Raw genomic sequence first — 17518 nt, 5'->3', positions numbered from 1 at the left:
TGGCTTCTTATCCTCCCTTAATTATACATGTTTTTTTGTTAGCATCCCAAAGACACAGCCAAGAAGGAAATCTTTAACACTTTATAGATTAACCATTGTCTTGACCTTTAGTGCAGTTTTCTGAGGCTCCTTATGGGCAAAAGTTTTGCCCACAGTGTACGCATTTAATTACTCTCATGAGTCTGTATGGAAGACTAATAGTTACTGGGTTATTTCTAATCTCCTCAGAGGAAAAAGGGCTGTGTAACAAGATAACCCATTAACAATGTATAACAGCTAATCTCAGCCTTCGGAGTAGCTAGGATTACAGTCATGAGCCACTGGCACCCAGCCATTTCAAATTTTCTAGTATAAATGATATATAAATATCTCAGTTACTTATCATTAAGATGTACCATCGTAAACATTTTTTAAGTAGGAAGCAAACAGATAGTAAATTGATTATAACAGTTCCCAAAGAAAGATATGCTGAGAAGGGAATTCCTAATACTATTTCATAGTACTCAAGGAGGTCTTTAGTTTCTTATCTACATCAACACTATTCTTTTATTCATGGTATGTTTTAATTTTTTGGGATAAATTTACTTCATACATTTTAGTTGCAGCAGTAACAAGTCAGTTATACTGTTTAGCTAATATATACAATTTTATATAATTTAGAAAATATAATTTGGCAATATCTAATTTAGCAAATGAAGAACATGGAAACTACCTTTCACTGTCAGCCTGTTGGTTTTACATCCTTCCATCTTCTCAGTGTAAGTAGTAGCCCAGTGCAATAAGACATCAGCTGTTGTATATTGTTACTGGATTATCTTGTTACATGAGGAGATTAGAAATAACACAGTAACTACTAGTCTGCCATACAGACTCATGAGGAAGGATGAGAGTAATTAAATGCATTCACTGTAGGCAAAAACTTTTGCCCATAAAGAACCTCAGAAACTGCACCTAGAGGTCAAGACAGTGGTTAATCTATTAAGAGTTAAAGATTTCTTTCTTTTCTGTGTCTTTGGGATGGTAACAGACAAAAATACAGGTATGAGGAAATGGTGCTGTGGCTCAAGTGGTAGAGTACTAGCCTTGAGCTGAAGGGCTGAGGGACAGCGCCCAGGCCCAGAGTTCAAGCCCTATGACTGGGGGGGTGGGGGGGAGTTGGGTGGGGAATACATGGAAGGCTAAGAAACCACAGTGGGATGACAAGGTTTCAGAGGGACCACAAAGAGTGTCAGTGAAGTGTTTCATTTGCCTCATTGAGAACAAAAGATTTTTTTGGAGTTGAGAAAGTTGGAAGGTACTGGTAAGAAATAAACATCTGTAATCCTATCATTGATAATGCTTTGAGCCCTGAAGAGTTAGGAGATGAGGAAAGAGACAAGGAAGAATAGGGACTGTGGGAAACCACAATGACAGTGTCAGTTAGAATGGGAAGACGGTCTTTTGTCAGTAATCGTTGTAAAGAGAACTGCTGGGTTTTCATTCCTCTTCCTCGGAAGTCTGGCAGTACCCTTGCATTTACAATGACATTTTATATCCAGCCCTTTGCTTCTAGATAGCCACCTGGTGACAGTAGTCCACACAGCCCCAGTATACACTGTTCAAAGTACTTGGTGTAGTGTCTTTTAACAAAAAATTGATGAAAAATAAGGAAATAAACCTTCTATATTGTGCTTTCTCTTTCTAGAAACATCTATTATACAGTTTTGTTTGGTACATTTATTTGAGTCCGTAAACTCAAAAGGACCACTTCTGTAAGCTGGGCATTGGTGGCTCACACTTGTAACCCTAGCTGCTTAGGAGGCTGAGATCTGAGGATCATAGTTTGAAGCTAAACTGGGAAGGAAAGTCTTATCTCCAACTAACTGCCAAAAAGCTGGAAGTAGAGCTGTGACTCAAGTGGTAGATCTCTAGCCTTGAGCAAATAAAGCTCAAGGACAGTGCCTAAGTCCCAAGTTCAAGCTCCAGAACCACAACAGAACAAAAAAAAAAAGGAAGGAAATAAGGAAGAGAGGAAGGGAACCACTTTCTGGGAAGACATTTTTATTGAGGAAAAATTTTATCTCCTATCATCTTTCTCCCCGTGCCCATTTTTATTTCTTGGCATGTATCCCACTAACCAACTAATCACAGCAGTTGTGCTGCTTTCGCCTGTGTCTTTCAGCTAAATTCCTGCACTTAATGCTGTCATATAATTGCAGTTTGACTTTTTATTTTCCTCCTCTTCATCATACATAGTTACTACGCTACTTCACTGCATTTGAGTTTGTATAGCTATACGGGAAGCTTATGTGATGGATGATTCTCTTGGGAAAGGGATTTCTTTAGGTTTTTTTTGTTTGTTTGTTTTGTTTTGGGGATGTTTCATTTTACCTTATTTTCTTGAGGTAGGGTCCTTCTGTGTAGCCTCAGCAAGCCTCCTGCCTTATCCTCCCTAGTGCTGGTCTCCTTTTTTTGATGGCTGGTACTGAGCAAAGATCTAGGTATTAGCTGGACCCTAGGATCTCACACCTGCAATTCTAGCTACTAAAGAGGCTGAGATCTGAGAAATGCAATTTGAAGCCAGCTAGGGCAGAAGAGACTGTGAAACTTTTTCTTCAAATAAGTACCAAAAAGCTGGAAATAGAGCTATGGCTTAAGTGATAGAACACTGGCCTTGAGTTAAAAAAGCTAAAGGATTGTACCTAGGCCCTGGGTTCAGTGCCCAGTACTTTGTGTGCCCACACATGCACACTTACACACACACACACACACACACACACACACAGATATTTCTAGGCTCTGTGAAGTCTTGTTCTGTCCGTACCATTGATTCAAATGATATCAGAAAGGTGGTTTGTGTTTCAGCAAAACAGCAAGCTTTTTATTGCCAGTGAGCTTGTTAAATCTGAATGGTAATAAGCAATTACCATTTTTCACTAACATCTATATAGGTTGGGATGTCTGCTTCTCACTGTTCTTTGAACTTACTGAGTTTCAGCATACTGAATTTCATTCTGAGTTATGAGTGAAACTGAGTTTTCATTCATAGCTGTGCTTATGAATGAAGTGGAATTAAATGCTAGACTAAGCATATTAGATGGTCTGTACTCCAGATTTTTCAAGCAGTGGTGTTCTGTTAACTACTATTACGGTGTTTATCCCCAAACTGGCTGTCTAGTATCCAGTTCTTCATATGTATGAATAAACTTGTAGGAATTTTTTTCCTAAATGTTATTTTCATTTCCCTTGTATTTATTTGGCTTGGGCTTTTTATTCTAGAAAATATAACCCACTATCTGGAAAACTATCTTTTAATCTTCTGATTAAAGATCGCTAAATGATAGTGTTTATTTATTTGGCTAGTAGCATGTTTTTCTTTGTTTTAACACTGTACATTTTGCATTTTCTGCATGGATTTATGATATAAGGTTCTTTCTTTTCTTTTTTTTTTTTTTTTTAATATTAGATAGGCATGAAGCCACCGTCTTACAGCTGCATGCATGTCACTGTTGAAGCAAATGCCTACCTAATTTGACGGTCTTGGTGTGCTTAAAGTTTTTTTGAGTTTGCAAATAAGCATATTAAGTCTACTGATGGAGCCTTCAGGCAGTGAACAGTTATTTGAGGACCCTGATCCTGGAGGCAGATCCCAAGATGCAGAGGCCAGAAAGCAAACAGAATCAGAACAAAAGTTATCTAAAATGACCCACAATGCTTTGGAGAACATTAATGTGATTGGCCAAGGCTTGAAGCATCTCTTCCAACACCAGCGCAGGAGGTCATCAGTGTCGCCACACGATGTGCAGCAAATTCAGACAGATCCAGAACCTGAAATAGATCTGGAAAGCCAGAACTCATGTGCTGAGATTGATGGTGTCCCCACCCACCCCACAGCTCTGAATCGTGTTCTACAGCAGATCCGAGTGCCCCCCAAGATGAAGAGAGGGACAAGCTTGCATAGTAGGCGGGGTAAGCCAGAAGCCCCAAAGGGAAGTCCCCAGATCAACAGGAAATCTGGCCAGGAGATGGCAGCTGTTGTACAGACAGGCCGACCCAGGTCTTCATCAACAACTGATGCCCCCACCAGCTCAGCTATGATGGAAATAGCTTGTGCTGCTGCTGCTGCTGCTGCATGTCTACCAGGAGAGGAGGCAACTACAGAACGGGTAAGTCTGTCAAATTGTATTTATCTGTTAACTTATTGTTCTTTTGTATGTATGTGTGTATGTACACACAAACAGGCTTAAGACAAATGTTCAGTTAATTTTCCAGTAGATCCACTGTTTTTGAAAGCCATTTGCTTCTGCTTTATAGTCATCCGCCACAAAATTAGTCTATTTTTTAAAGTAGATCATTGGCTTTTTGGTTAGATTTTATAAACTTAATATTTTACTTTTTGCTCTGTGTGTGTGTGTGTGTGTTACTAAGGAGTCAAACCCAGGATTTTATGCGTGTGAGACAAGCAACTTTACCCACTGAGCCATATCCTCAGTTTAGCTAGACTTAAAAAAAAAAATCCAGATTTATTATGTCTTTGTATGTTTACAAAAATAATGGCTTAGAAGCCGGCCACCAGTGGCTCACGCCTTTAATCCTAACTACTCAGGAGGCTGAGATCTGAGGATCAGGGTTCAAAGCCAGCCTGGGCAAGAAAGTCTGTGAGTTTCTTATCTCCAGTGAACCACCAGAAAACCAAAAATGGCACTGTGTCTCAAGTGGTAGAGCTGAAGAGCTGAGAGAAGCGCCCAGGCCCAGCGTTCAAGCCCCATAACCAACAAAAAAAAAAAGGCTTTGATTTGATGATGGAGATGGGAATTGGTTACAACAACCATGACATGTTCAAACAGAGAGTTTCTATTATTTTTTCCTTTATAGGCTTATTGATAAGTATTTTCCCCTCAGGAAAATCTAATTAGCATATCTAAACTGCTATAGCACAGTGTTTTCTACATGGTTACTTAATACATGTAGGTGGTATAAACTTGGTTACTGTGTGTCAGTTGAAAGATAATATTGGAATTGCCAAAGGTCAATTGATAAAAAGTCAAAAGTTTTTCTCGAAAGTGCTTTGTGTTAATGAAAATTTTAAAACCTAGATATTTTGAAAGAATAAATGCTTCATGTAGAAAACTTTGAAAATGTAGAAAAGTAAAGGAAGAAGAGTTAAATAACTTTTGACTATTTTGATGTGTTTTTTTAATATACTTATATACTAAAATTTTTATCAAAATTAAAATATTTAGCTTTATTAAAATTGATATGTTAAAACCATATTCTTTGTAAATTATAATTGTATTTTTCAATTAAAACTATCATGAGCTTTTTTCCATATTCATATTTATTAATTTTACTAATGGTAGAATGTGACATTTATTATACTATCTTAGTCATTTTGATATATTGAGTCAGAAAAGATGAAACTATTTAAATTTCGAATGTATTTTTCTATACTTCTTTAACATACAGTATTTTGTACATGGGTACTTAATACATGTAGGTGGTATAAACTTGGTTAGCTACCATTTATTGTTTGCTTATTGTGTGGCAGTTAATATGTTTATTTTATTTTATTTTTAATTTTTTTTTTGGTCCGGTTGTGGGGCCTGAACTCTGGGCCTGGGCGCTGTCCCTCAGCTCTTCAGCTCAAGGCTAGCGCTCTACCACTTGAGCCACAGCGCCACTTCCGGCTTTTTTCTTTTTGCTTATGTGGTGCTGAGGAATCGAACCCAGGGCCTCATGCATGCAAGGCAAGCGCTCTACCACTGAGCCGCCTTCCCAGCCCCAGTTGATACGTTTAAACCCACAATTTTCTCTTTAATTGCAAATAGCCTTATATTTTGCTTTGACAGATTATATTTTCTCATTTTTGTGGGTAAGACTGAAGCATAGAAATTAAGTATGTCTATCATTTTATTACTAGCTTCTTTTATAATGAACATTTCAGACCTTAAGTATGAATTACTAATTTATTAGATGTATTTTAATAACGATTGCATACTAGGTACCATCTGACCTTAAAGGTTGATTTTACTGATGGTACCATAGTGTCTCTCCATTATTTAGTATTGGACATAGTTAAGTAAGTACTTAGGAGATAACTAAAAAGGTGTAGGAATGCCATCTGCTCTTTTTTCTTTCACTTGGTGAGGGAACAGAAGACACTATATGAAAGGATATTTAATCATCATTACCCGACTCATGTAATCCCTCTGGACATCACCTTTATAATAACAATAAAGTAAACTTAAAAAAGATGTTCACTTGGGCCGGGCGCTGGTGGCTCACGCCTGTAATCCTAGCTACTCAGGAGGCTGAGATCTGAGGATCGCGGTTCAAAGCCAGCCCGGGCAGGAGAGACCGTGAGACTCCTATCTCCAATAAACCACCAGAAAACCGGAAGTGGCGCTGTAGCTCAAGTGGTAGAGCGCTCGCCTTGAGCTGAAGAGCTGAGGGACAGCGCCCAGGCCCAGAGTTCAAGCCCCACGACTGACAAAAAAAAAAAAAAAAAGATGTTCACTTGGGCTGAGATGCCTGCCTCCTGGTTTGGGTCCCCAGTACCAAAAAGAAAGGACAAAAAAATACAATTAAAAAACAAAAAGAAAAGATATTAACTATTATAATAAGGGTAGTTTTTCATGTATAAGATGGCCTTAGTTCAGGCTCTTCTTTCAGATTAAAAAGTGACTATCACCTAATTTTTTTTCTAGTACCAGGGTTTGAACTCAATTCAGACTCAGGTTTGCACTCACTCACTTGTACTTGGTGTACTTGGCTGGCAATCAGCCACATGAGTCATACCTCCAATCCAGCTTTTTGCTGGTTATTTTGAAGATAGAATCTCATGGATTTTTCCCTGGGATGGCCTGGTCCTCATTCCTCCAGATCTTAGTCTCCTAAGTAGCTGTTACAGGCATGAATCACTGATGCCTGACTAAGATTATTTTGATTAAAACTATTCATGTTTAGGAAGTGGCACTGTGGCTCAAGCGGTAGAGCGCTCGCCTTGGGTGCAGGGACAGCACCCAAGCCCAGAGTTCAAGCCCCACGACCGACCAAAACAAACAACAAACAAAAAAAAATAAAACTATTCATGTTTAAAGTTTTTCAGACTGTCTTTAAAATGTTTTCTGATTCAAACAGTAAATTGCACATGCAAACAACATAAGAATATATATACAGATAACATAAATAATTACAGACAAGCTGAGAAAAGAAAAATCATGTCCAGTTAAAGTGAATATTTTAATGGAGGAGAAGTGTTCTTTGAGTTCTTTGGGTTGTGATTTGAGTAACATTAGTGTCTGGGGAGTGCTCAGGGGAGAAGAGATCATTTCAGACAAGGAGGATTTTGAATCTCTGTTAGAAATTGTATTGTTGTATTACAGTATAGTGCCCAAAGCTCATTCTTCTAAAGTCTAGTTAAAGTATTACAGCCTATGTTGCTACACTAATATATATATGTATATATATATATATAGGATATATATGTATATCTTATATGTATGTATGTTGTATGTTACAAATAAATATCTAATGAAACAGTACCATGGATATTGATATTTTTGGCTTTTTGCTAGTTAATTGGAAACAAAAGTCTAAGACTTTTTCTACCAGATCTGGCTTTTGAACCTCAGTCCTCAGATCTCAGCCCCAAAGTGTGAAGCGTCTGGCTTCAGTTGTTTACTTTTATGGATCTGTTACAACATGGAGAGAATTTTTGTACTACCTGGATGTAAATAGGATTATAAATAGGAAGGATTTTTTAAAAATTGATTTTTGAGTTTTTTAAAATTAAGTTTAACTTTGTTGAGCTATAATACAAGCAACCCAGTAAGCCAGCTTTCCTGTTCTCTGAAGGGGAAAGAAATCAGGTAGCAAGTGGTTACTTTCTGTTGCTGTCCACCAGATGGTGCCATAGGCCAAGATCAGGTGGGAATGAAGGGCCCGCTCTGCATGGACTTCAATGAATTGGAGATATTTTGAGAAGTTACTTGTGATTATGATGTAGTAGTTGTTGCTTTTTTTATTTTTATTTTTTTTTTGGTCGGTCGAGAGGCTTGAACTCGGCTTGGGCACTGTCCCTGCACTCTTCAGCCCAAGGCGAGCGCTCTATCACTTGAGCCACAGTGCTACTTCCAGCTTTCTAGTGGTTTTTATTGGAGATAAGAGTCTCACGGACTTTCCTGCCTGGACTGGCTTTGAACCGCAATACTCAGATCTCAGCCTCCTGAGTAGCTAGGATTACAGGCGTGAGCCACCAATGCCCCGCTTAGTTGTTGCTTTTATTAGCAAATAAATAAATTTCTATAGTTGTTTACTATAGAAATGGAAAATACTCCAGGCCCTGGTGCTTTACTTTTGTAATCTTAGCTGCTTAGGAGGCTTACATCTGGGGATTGCAGTTCAAAGCCAACTAGTCAGGAAAGCCTGAGACTCTTCTGTCTCCAGTTAAATACCAAAATGGCAGAAGTGGAACTGTGGCAGAAGTGATAGAGCACTAGCCCTGTGCAAAAAAGCCCAGGGACTGAGCACCAGGCCCTGAGATCAAAATTCCAGGATCACACAAAAGAAAAAAGGAAAAGAAGTGTGACATGTAGCATAAACAGTATATTTGTTGGTAGGATGTGACAGTATTAGAAAATTCTAACCCCACAAAGGTTAAGATAACCCACAAGATTTGTGTGGGAGAACTAGTTAGAAAATAGTGTTTGTTTCCCTAATATAAGTGTTGAAAATTGTAGTTTTTGTTGTTGTTGTTTTGTTTTTGTCAGTCGTGGGGTCTGAACTCCGAGCCTGGGCGCTGTCCCTCAGCTCTTCAGCTCAAGGCTAGCACTCTACCACTTGAGCCATAGCACTACTTCCAGCGTTTTCTGCTTATGTGGTATTGAGGAATTGAACCCAGGGCCGCATGCATGCAAGGCAAGCACTCTACCACTGAGCCACCTTCTCAGCCTGAAAATTGTAGTTTTTAATGAAAGCCAGTAGAGTTCTCTATTTTCTGTATAAGTAGTGTCATATGGGTTGCTGATACTGTCAAGAGCATGTCTTATATGCACAATTCGTAATATGAGACTGGAAGGAGAGCCAACATTAGAAATAGAGATGTAGTTTTACTTTTTAGTGCTTCTTCCTGAAAGGTACTTTATACAGCAAGACTTGATTGCCAAAGTGAGCAGAATATTTTGATTGTTCTTAGTAATTTTATCACATTAAAGGACATTATTATCATTAATTATGTAGTTAATAACTAGTAAGAGTGGAAGTTGGAGGTATATAGACAAGGTGTTCTTGACCTTGGCAAATAGTTATACTAAGTTTAACATTGTAGGGATGTTTCTTAAAATTTGTTTTTAGGGGGGCTGAAGGTGGCTCAGTGGTAAGAGTGCTTGCCTTGCATGCTTGAGGCCCTGGGTTCGATTCCTCAGCACCACATAAGCAAAAAGAAAAAAGCTGGAAGTGGTGCTGTGGCTCAAGTGGTAGAGTGCTAGGTTTGAGCTGAAGAGCTGAGGGACAGCGCCCAGGCCCAGAGTTCAGGGCCCACGACCGGACCCCCCCCCCCAAAAAAAAATTGTTTTTAGGGACTGAGAAGTTGGCTCAGTGGTAGAGTGCTTGCCTTGCATGCATGAGGCCCTGGGTTCAAGTCCTCAGCACCACATAAGCAGAAAAAAGCCAGAAGTGGTGTTGTGGCTCAAGTGATAGAATGCTAGCCTTGAGCAGAAGAGCTGAGGGACAGCACCTAGAGCCCAGAGCTCAGCCCCCACGACCAACAACAACAACAAAAAAAACTTTTTAAAAAGTGAATTATGTTTCTTATAGTCAGAAATAGCAGCTCTGGGATTGTTACCAGGGAAGTTATGTACAACTCATCTGAGAAGTGGCAGCTTTTATGATGAAGACTCAATGTAATACAAAGTGGACTTCAGTCTTTAAATTTATACCTGCTCATGGTGGTATACACCTTGTAATCCCAGTACTCAGGAAGCTCAGACAGGGGGCAAGTTTAAGGTCACCCTATCTCAAAAACAAATTTAACCTGTTTTCTTTTTCATATGCTTTAGGATAAGCAGTCCTCTAAAGAAATACAGTGTATGACCAAATTTCTGCTTTTGCCTTTTGTTCACAGACTTGGGCACTTTGTTAGCAGTCTTGAATCATAAAGAGTAGAATTTTGGCTTCCAAAGTTCACTGCTTTTACTTATCCAGACTTTGATCCAAAGTCTTGCTTTTAGAGACTCACTGATCAACAGAGAGATCAGATCAAGGTCATCTGTTATACAAGATAATACCTAGTTTTCTTTTTTAGGGTTCACAGTACAGCATTTAGCAAGAAAGGCATTTTGACAAGCTTGAGCTTCACAAAGTATTTGTATTTTTAAATTTTATTTTTTAAATTATCTACAGTTATATAAGAGGGATTTCATCATGACACTTCTGTACAAGTATACAGTATTCCCCCACGATCACCTCCCGCATTCTTTCTCTCCTCCCAGAATGTTCTCAGCAGGTGTCAGTGTGCTATTTTCATACATATAGATGAATTACATCAATCATTTTCACCCTCATTTGCTCTCTCCATTTACCCTCCCCCATCCCTCTGGTACATTCCTGTATTGTTAAAGAAATTGACAACATTTGTTAAAAATTGACTTTTGATGTTAAAGTCACCTTGAACTAAGGTCTGTGGACCAGTATGAACTTTAATATTTTAGGGTCACAGTTAAAACACATCTGATACTGATTTGTGCCTTTTGCATTGTATACATAAGACTTTGAAAATATACCTTTCCTAGAGAGAGAGAGAGAGAGAGAGAGTGTGTGTGTGGTGGTGGTGGTGGTGGTGCTGCTGCTGCTGCTGCTGCTGCTGCTGCTAGAGTTTGAAATCCTCTTGTTAGGCAAGTACTTCCATCATTTAAGCCATGTTTCAAGCTCCCTAATTTTAAATACATAAACGTTTGATTTTAAAAAATGATCTGATAGGGCTAGGCATGGTGCTACACGCTTGTGATTCCAGCTCCTTGGGATGTGCAGACCAGCAGAATCACAGTTTGAGAGCAGTCTGAACAAAAAGTTAGTGAGATCCCCAGGTATGGTGGTGTGTCTCTCATTCTAGCCACATGGGAAGTATAGGTAGGAGCATCAAAGTCCAAGGCTGGTCCTAAGCACAAACATAAGATTCTTTGCAACAATTAACTAAGCGGAAAAAGGCCTCAGGGTGTGGCTCAGGTTTAGTTAAACGAGCCTGCCTAGCGAGCTCAAGACCATGATTTCAAACTTCACTGTCCCCCCATCAAAGAACAAGCCAGACATGGTGGTACAGGCTTGTAATACCAGCTATGCGGGAGGCGGCAGTAAGAGTAGCATAGCCTGTCTAGGAAAATCAAGATCCTGTCTGAAAAACGAAAACAGGGCTGGAGAAAAGTGATAGAGTGCTTACTTAGCAAGCCCAAGACCCTGAATTCACACTCTAGTACCATCCAAAAAAATGGTTAAATTTAATAGCAAACTATTTTGTGAAGATGTTACAACATGAAGGCTTTCCCAAGTCTGTAACATAATCATATCTTGGGAACTGGGGGCTTGTGCCTGTAATCCTAGCTAATCCTTCTCAGGAGGCTGTGATCTGAGGATCGTAGTTTGAAGCCATCCTACACAGACAAATCCAAGACACTCTGATCTCCAGTTAGCCAGCAAAAAAACAAACTGGAGATGTGGCTCAAGTGGCAGAGTACCAACTGTGAATGTAAAAAGCTAATAAGGAAAAGTGAAAGGTCCTTAGTTCAAACCCCATTACTGGCACGCCTCTTCCCCACCCCCCAATTCATATCTAGCTAAACGGTCTCATATTGATTAAAAACTGACCAAGTACATTTTATTTTGTTATAGAAACAGCTTACTGGGATAAGAAATCATGACTTTGCAGATACTTAAATTTTAATAAAAAGACATTTAAAAACCTTTAAAAACTCATTGCAAAAAGAGCCCCTTGTAACACAAATTACTTTGAGTCTCTGGCTGTTGGCAAGTAACTGTTAAACCTTAGAGATAATCCTAATCAGATACCTCCTTTTACAGGGTCAGAGATGTTCAAAACTGCCCAAGTGATGCCAAGAACTCATTGCTAGCTGTTTCTGTTCGTGTTCAGCATTCTTACCTCTTTACCCTGTGGATCTTGCCAGAGAATTGAAAAACACTAATTCAACATCAGCATTAAAAAAAAAATACATCTGTCACTAAATGAGCTTGTTAGAATGCAGGTAGAAATCTAAGGGCAGTGACAGATGTGTAGACTTAGTTCATCACAATCCCTTGTGGCCCCTTAAGTTATTACTTGGAAGTAATGCCTTTTGTCTTCTTCAGATAAGTGGCAATGAGAATTAAATACTTATTAATACTTCCCTAGAGTTGGCTTAAATACTATTAGGAACAATAATATTCCATATTCTCAAATATCTAAACAAAATAACAAGGGTTTTTTGTTGCTTTTTGTACAATGTATTAAAAAGATAACTTCTTTAGTGTTATCACCTAGTTAACAGTCATTATGGAGCTCTTTCTGCATTGAGGCTGAATTGTGTGTGTTGGGGGCTGTGGAGTCTTAACCTTACTTAATTTGCAAAGTTGTAGTTAAGAAAGGATGATAAATGCAAGACCATCACTCTTTCATTGTTTTAAGATACCAAGGGACCTGCCTTGCTAATACTGAATTTTTGGGGGGATTCTTTTCTAAGTAGTTGGCAATATTCTTTGCAAGAATCCTTTGCAAGTATCCTTGCAGGTCTGATAGCTTTTTTTTTTAACAAATAGGTAATTAGGGCTTAGTGGTATTTTAAAAACTTGCCTAAAATCAGAGAGAGAGTGCATGGCCAGGTCTAAGTCCTTCACTGATTTTACCATAGCACAGGTGTCTTAATACTAATAGTTTTTTTTATCATGTACTTAGTATGAGGAGCTTAATATAAAGTTAGAATATGGAAGATCCTAGAAGAAACTAGATTGCCAAAAGGCTGGTAAACTACCAACTAATTTTCTTAAAACATAAAAGAAGTTAAATAATTGATTTTCATTAACTAAGATTTGACGCCTGAAGTTAACTGTGATATAATGGAAAATGTTAAGTTTTCCATTGGATTTCCTTTTTTCTCTTTCTTTCATTTTTTCTCTGTCTCTCTCTGTCTCTCTCTCTCTCTCTCTTTTTTTTTTTTTGTCATGAGGCTTGAACTCTGGGCCTGGGCGCATCTCTGAGCGCTTTCACTTAAAGTTAGCACTCTACCACTTTGAGCCACAGCACCACTTCTGGTTTTCTGGTGGTTAATTGGAGATAAGAGTCTCACAGACTTTCCTGGCTGGTTTCGAACCTCGATCCTCAGATCTCAGCCTCCCAAGTAGCTAGGGTTATAGGCGTGAGCCACCAGCACCCAGCTTCTGTTGGTGGTTTTTTAAAATCTTCTATTAAAAGACCACGGTGAGGGCTGGGAAGGTGGCTCAGTGGTAGAGCGCTTGCCTTGCATGCTTGAGGCCCTGGGTTCGATTCCTCAGCACTACATAAGCAAAGAGCCGGAAGTGGTGCTGTGGCTCAAGTGATAGAGCGCTAGCCTTGAGCTGAAGAGCTGAGGGACAGCACCCAGGCCCAGAGTTCAGGCCCACGACTGGACCCCCCCCCCCCCCCCCCCAAAAAAAAAAGACCACAGTGAACACGCTGCAGCTCTCTACTGTCATACATTCAAATAAGGCTTGTAATTGGAAGTGAGAAGTTGTTGGCTGGTTTCTTTTGGTAACTGTTGCTAAATAGGTAATAGCAGTGTTTTTGTTTTGTTTTGATCTGGTCCTAGGGCTTGAACTCAGCCTGGGTACTGTCTCAGAGCTTTTTTCCTCAAGGTTAGTGTGCTACCATTAAGTCACAGCTGCACTTCCAGCACCACCAATGCCATCTAGCTTTGATTATTTTTAATTCTGGATTTTTGTTTGTTTTTCCTGCCATGCGGTTAACCATCTGGAAAAGTAAGATAAGAGTGCTGGAACATTGTTCTGAGTTCCACTTATTCTTTAGAGCCTTTCATTAAGTTTTCTACAGTGGTTGTCTGGCTTCTCAGAATTGTGCAAAGCAGCCCATTCTAGATAAATCCTTCACAGTGAGTCTTTCTTGAATGGTCTCCTTAAAAAAATTATTGTTATTATAAAGGTGATGTGCAGAGGGATTACAGTTACATAAGGCAAGTAATGAGTACATTTCCTTTCATAAAATGTTTCTCCCTTCCCTCACTCTCTCCTGTCTCCTGTGTCCACCCACAAGTTGTATAGTTCACAATGTCTAGTGAGCACCACTGCTGCACTTGTTCACCCTTTTTCCCTTGAGTTCTGTGTCCCTCCCTCCCAAACACAGACAAATGAAAAAGCCAGACAAAAAGAAAACAAGCAACAACAAAGGAAAAAGCCTCTTTTCAGTTCTTGGAGAGAGAGAGAGAGAGAGAGAGAGAGAGAGAGAGAGAGAGAGAGAGAGAGTGTGTGTGTGTGTGTGATTTTGTATGAACTACATTGGCATTGCACCTTTGTGATTTTTCCCTAAGAGTATCTTCTTTTGGTCTTGCTGTGTGTGAGTGTCTAGAGTCCTTGTATATTTGTCATGTTCCAGTGTATTTTAGATCTAGCTTCCGCATATGAGAGAAACATGCGCCCCCTGAGTAGGTAGGTTTATAAGCATGAGCCAGCACTGCTCCGCTTTCACCGTATTAATTATTATTGTTAAGCAGTTGTACAAAGAGGTTACAATTCTGCAAGTCAGGCTATGATCAATGCCACTCTTTTCATCATTCCCCCTCATTTTCCCCCTCCTTATCCCTATTCTCAACTTATTTTTGAACCAGTGATTTCATGATCATCTGATTATACTGAGTTTTAAACACATTTCTGGCCAGGCACCAGTGACTCATGCCTGTAAATCCTAGTAACTCAGGAGGCTGAGATCTGAGGATCGCAGTTTGAAGCCAGCCCAGGTAGGAAAGTCCATGAGACTCTGATCTCCAGTTAACCAGCAAAAAAGCTGGAAGTGGAGCTATGGCTCAAGTGGTATAGTGCTAATCTTGAGCAAAACAGCTTAGGGACTTTTATATTTCCATAAAATGAATACCAGGAAACTGGTACTTAGAAGGTGTGGAGGAAAGGATAGAGAAAGAAGAGAAGGCAGGGATGCAGTCACATATTCAATACATAGCCTTTGGAATTAAGAAAGTTAAAGAAAGTTAAAGGGAGAGTTTGGGCTGGGAATGAATGATAGGGGGAGAATGATGACAAGGGTGATACTGACCAAGATCAGTGTACTCATAAACTGATTTTTTGAATGGTAACTCCTTTTATACAACTAATTAAAGATAATAAAATATAATTAAAAAAGCAGGGAATAGCTCCTTGACCCTGAGTTCAAGCCCTATTACTAGCCTCCGTCCTCCCTTCCCCCCTGCAAAAAAAGTATTCTGAAGAACTAGCACTTTTTTTGGAAGCTCTTAGAATAAGTTTATCTTACAATGCAAAAAAAAAAAAATGTGATCTTGAAAACATTATATGATATGTGGATATTGGTTTTTCCCTGTGGGGATGAATTTTTTAATATGGAAATTCCTGTATTTTTTTTTTTTTTTGCTAGAGCCTTACACAGATGTTGACAGTTTAATTTGAACCTAAGGCCCCCCCCCCCCCTCCTGCTTTTTTTTTAAACAAGTATCAGTGCCAGGGAAATAAGTAATTTCCACATAAACAGAAAAAGCTGGAAGTAGCACTGTGGCTCAAGTGGTAGAGTGCTAGCCTTGAGCTGAAAAAGCTCAGGGAAAGTACCCAGGCCCTGAGTTCAAACCCCAACTGGCAAAAAAAATAAGGAAATCAATAAATTATGGTTTCTGATTTTCAGGCTAGCACCCCTGTAGTTCATGCTCTTGCAAGTCTGTACAGCTTGGCTCTATAGGAGTCAAATGCAAATTTCAGTGCTGGACTTTTATCATTTATCCTACTTCATTATTGCTCACCCCAAAACAAAAGAAGAAAGGAAAAAAACCTTAAAAGCAAGTTAAAATAAGAAATTTAAAATTGTTTAGTGTCACAGATAATTTAGTACATGATGTTCAGATTGTTAAATTTCCTTTATTATATAGGTACTATTTCATTAAGAATATTTTGTAATTCTTTTTTTGTACTAATAAAGTTTTAAACTCAGATCCTCATGCTAGCTAAGTAGGTGCTCTACTATTTAAGCCCTCTCCAGCCCCTTTTTGTGTTGATTTTTTTGGGGGGGAAGGGCCGGTCATGGGGCTTGAACTCTGGGCCTGGGCGCTATCCCCTCAGCTCTTCAGCTCAAGGCAAGTGCTCTGCCACTTGAGCCACAGCACCACTTCTGGTTTTCTGTGGTTAATTGGAGATAAGAGTCTCATAGATATTCCTGCCCGGGCTGGCTTTGAACCTTAATACTCAGATCTCAGCCTCCTGAGTAGCTAGGATGACAGGTGTGAGCCACCTGTGCTGGGGTTGTGTTGATTATTTTTGAGATAAGGTCTTACTTTTGTCCCGGGCCAGTCTGGACTGTGATCTGTGACTTAGGTGTCTCTTTATCACTGAAATGATAGATGTGTACCACCACACCCAGCCTATGTGGTTCTCCCATAGCTTTGGATAACTGATGTTCACCACTGTGCCCAGCCATTGGTTGAGGTGAGGTGTTACTAACTTTTATGGCTGGGCTGACTTGGAACGTATTCTCCAATCTCCATCTTCCAAGTAGCTAGAATTACAGGCTTGAGCCACTTTCCATGGCTGTGAGCTGTGAATCATCTTATTAAGCTCAAATTATATCACCTAAAAAAAAATGAAAACTTTCCTCCTTTTTATGGAGGAAGGGGAAGTCCTTGTTTTCTGAAATCCAACATGCAAAGATATCCTAGCAATAAAATTACATAGTTTTTTTCAAGGTTGTTTAAGGAGACACCAGTGGAGAACTGATCTGAACATTATGCCTAGGACCATGGTGCTCCAAGGTACTTGCCAATTTAAGTTCCCCTCTTGTGGTTGCCTTTTTTTTTCTTTTCTTTCATGATATTTGTAATGTCTTGCTTTTTTTTTGAGAACATCTATTGAGAATATTTCCATATTTTAGCACTTTTAAATGTTTAATATACAAAGTGAATGGCCATAAAGTAGAAAAAGAGTTCTGATTCTGATGTGTTTCTGAGAATTTTATTGCAAGAAATATAATGATAGCGAGTAGGACATCAGTGACTGAAGATCACTATAGCCTCCCTCATGTGGACATAACCTCTCACTTTGTTGTGGAGTAGAATATTTAAATGGTGTTCGTGTCTTAACCTCTCCAGAAACATGCCAATGTTTCTACAATTTTAGGTTACTGTTCTTTTAGGCTAAAGATTCAGTCTCTAGGTTTTCTACTTCTTGGAACTGTTGTAATCTGTCATGAATTATCATCATCATAATCATCCTTTAGAAAACTCCTTAGTGTCTTTTTGGTGATAAGGTACTACTGCGTAGTCCAGGTAGGCCTCAC

General features: G+C 39.2%; 1 protein-coding gene across 1 annotated transcript in view; it reads left to right on the top strand.

The window, feature by feature from the left end:
- The first annotated feature begins 3445 nt into the window (after positions 1 to 3445).
- The window catches only part of Tmcc1 (transmembrane and coiled-coil domain family 1), a 100152-nt gene continuing 86079 nt past the window's right edge, over positions 3446 to 17518 (top strand). Inside the window, exon 1 of the mRNA XM_042680069.1 lies at positions 3446 to 4145. Coding sequence (XP_042536003.1) covers positions 3573 to 4145 — 573 coding nt within the window. The 5' untranslated portion in view covers positions 3446 to 3572. The remainder of the gene's footprint in view (positions 4146 to 17518) is intronic.

Source organism: Dipodomys spectabilis, unplaced genomic scaffold (genome assembly GCF_019054845.1).
Source record: "Dipodomys spectabilis isolate Male_0828 unplaced genomic scaffold, ASM1905484v1 ptg000054l, whole genome shotgun sequence".
In the NCBI taxonomy this organism is placed as follows: Eukaryota; Metazoa; Chordata; class Mammalia; order Rodentia; family Heteromyidae; genus Dipodomys; species Dipodomys spectabilis.
Note: the sequence above shows the minus strand (reverse complement) of the source record. Positions and strands in the feature narration are given on the sequence as shown.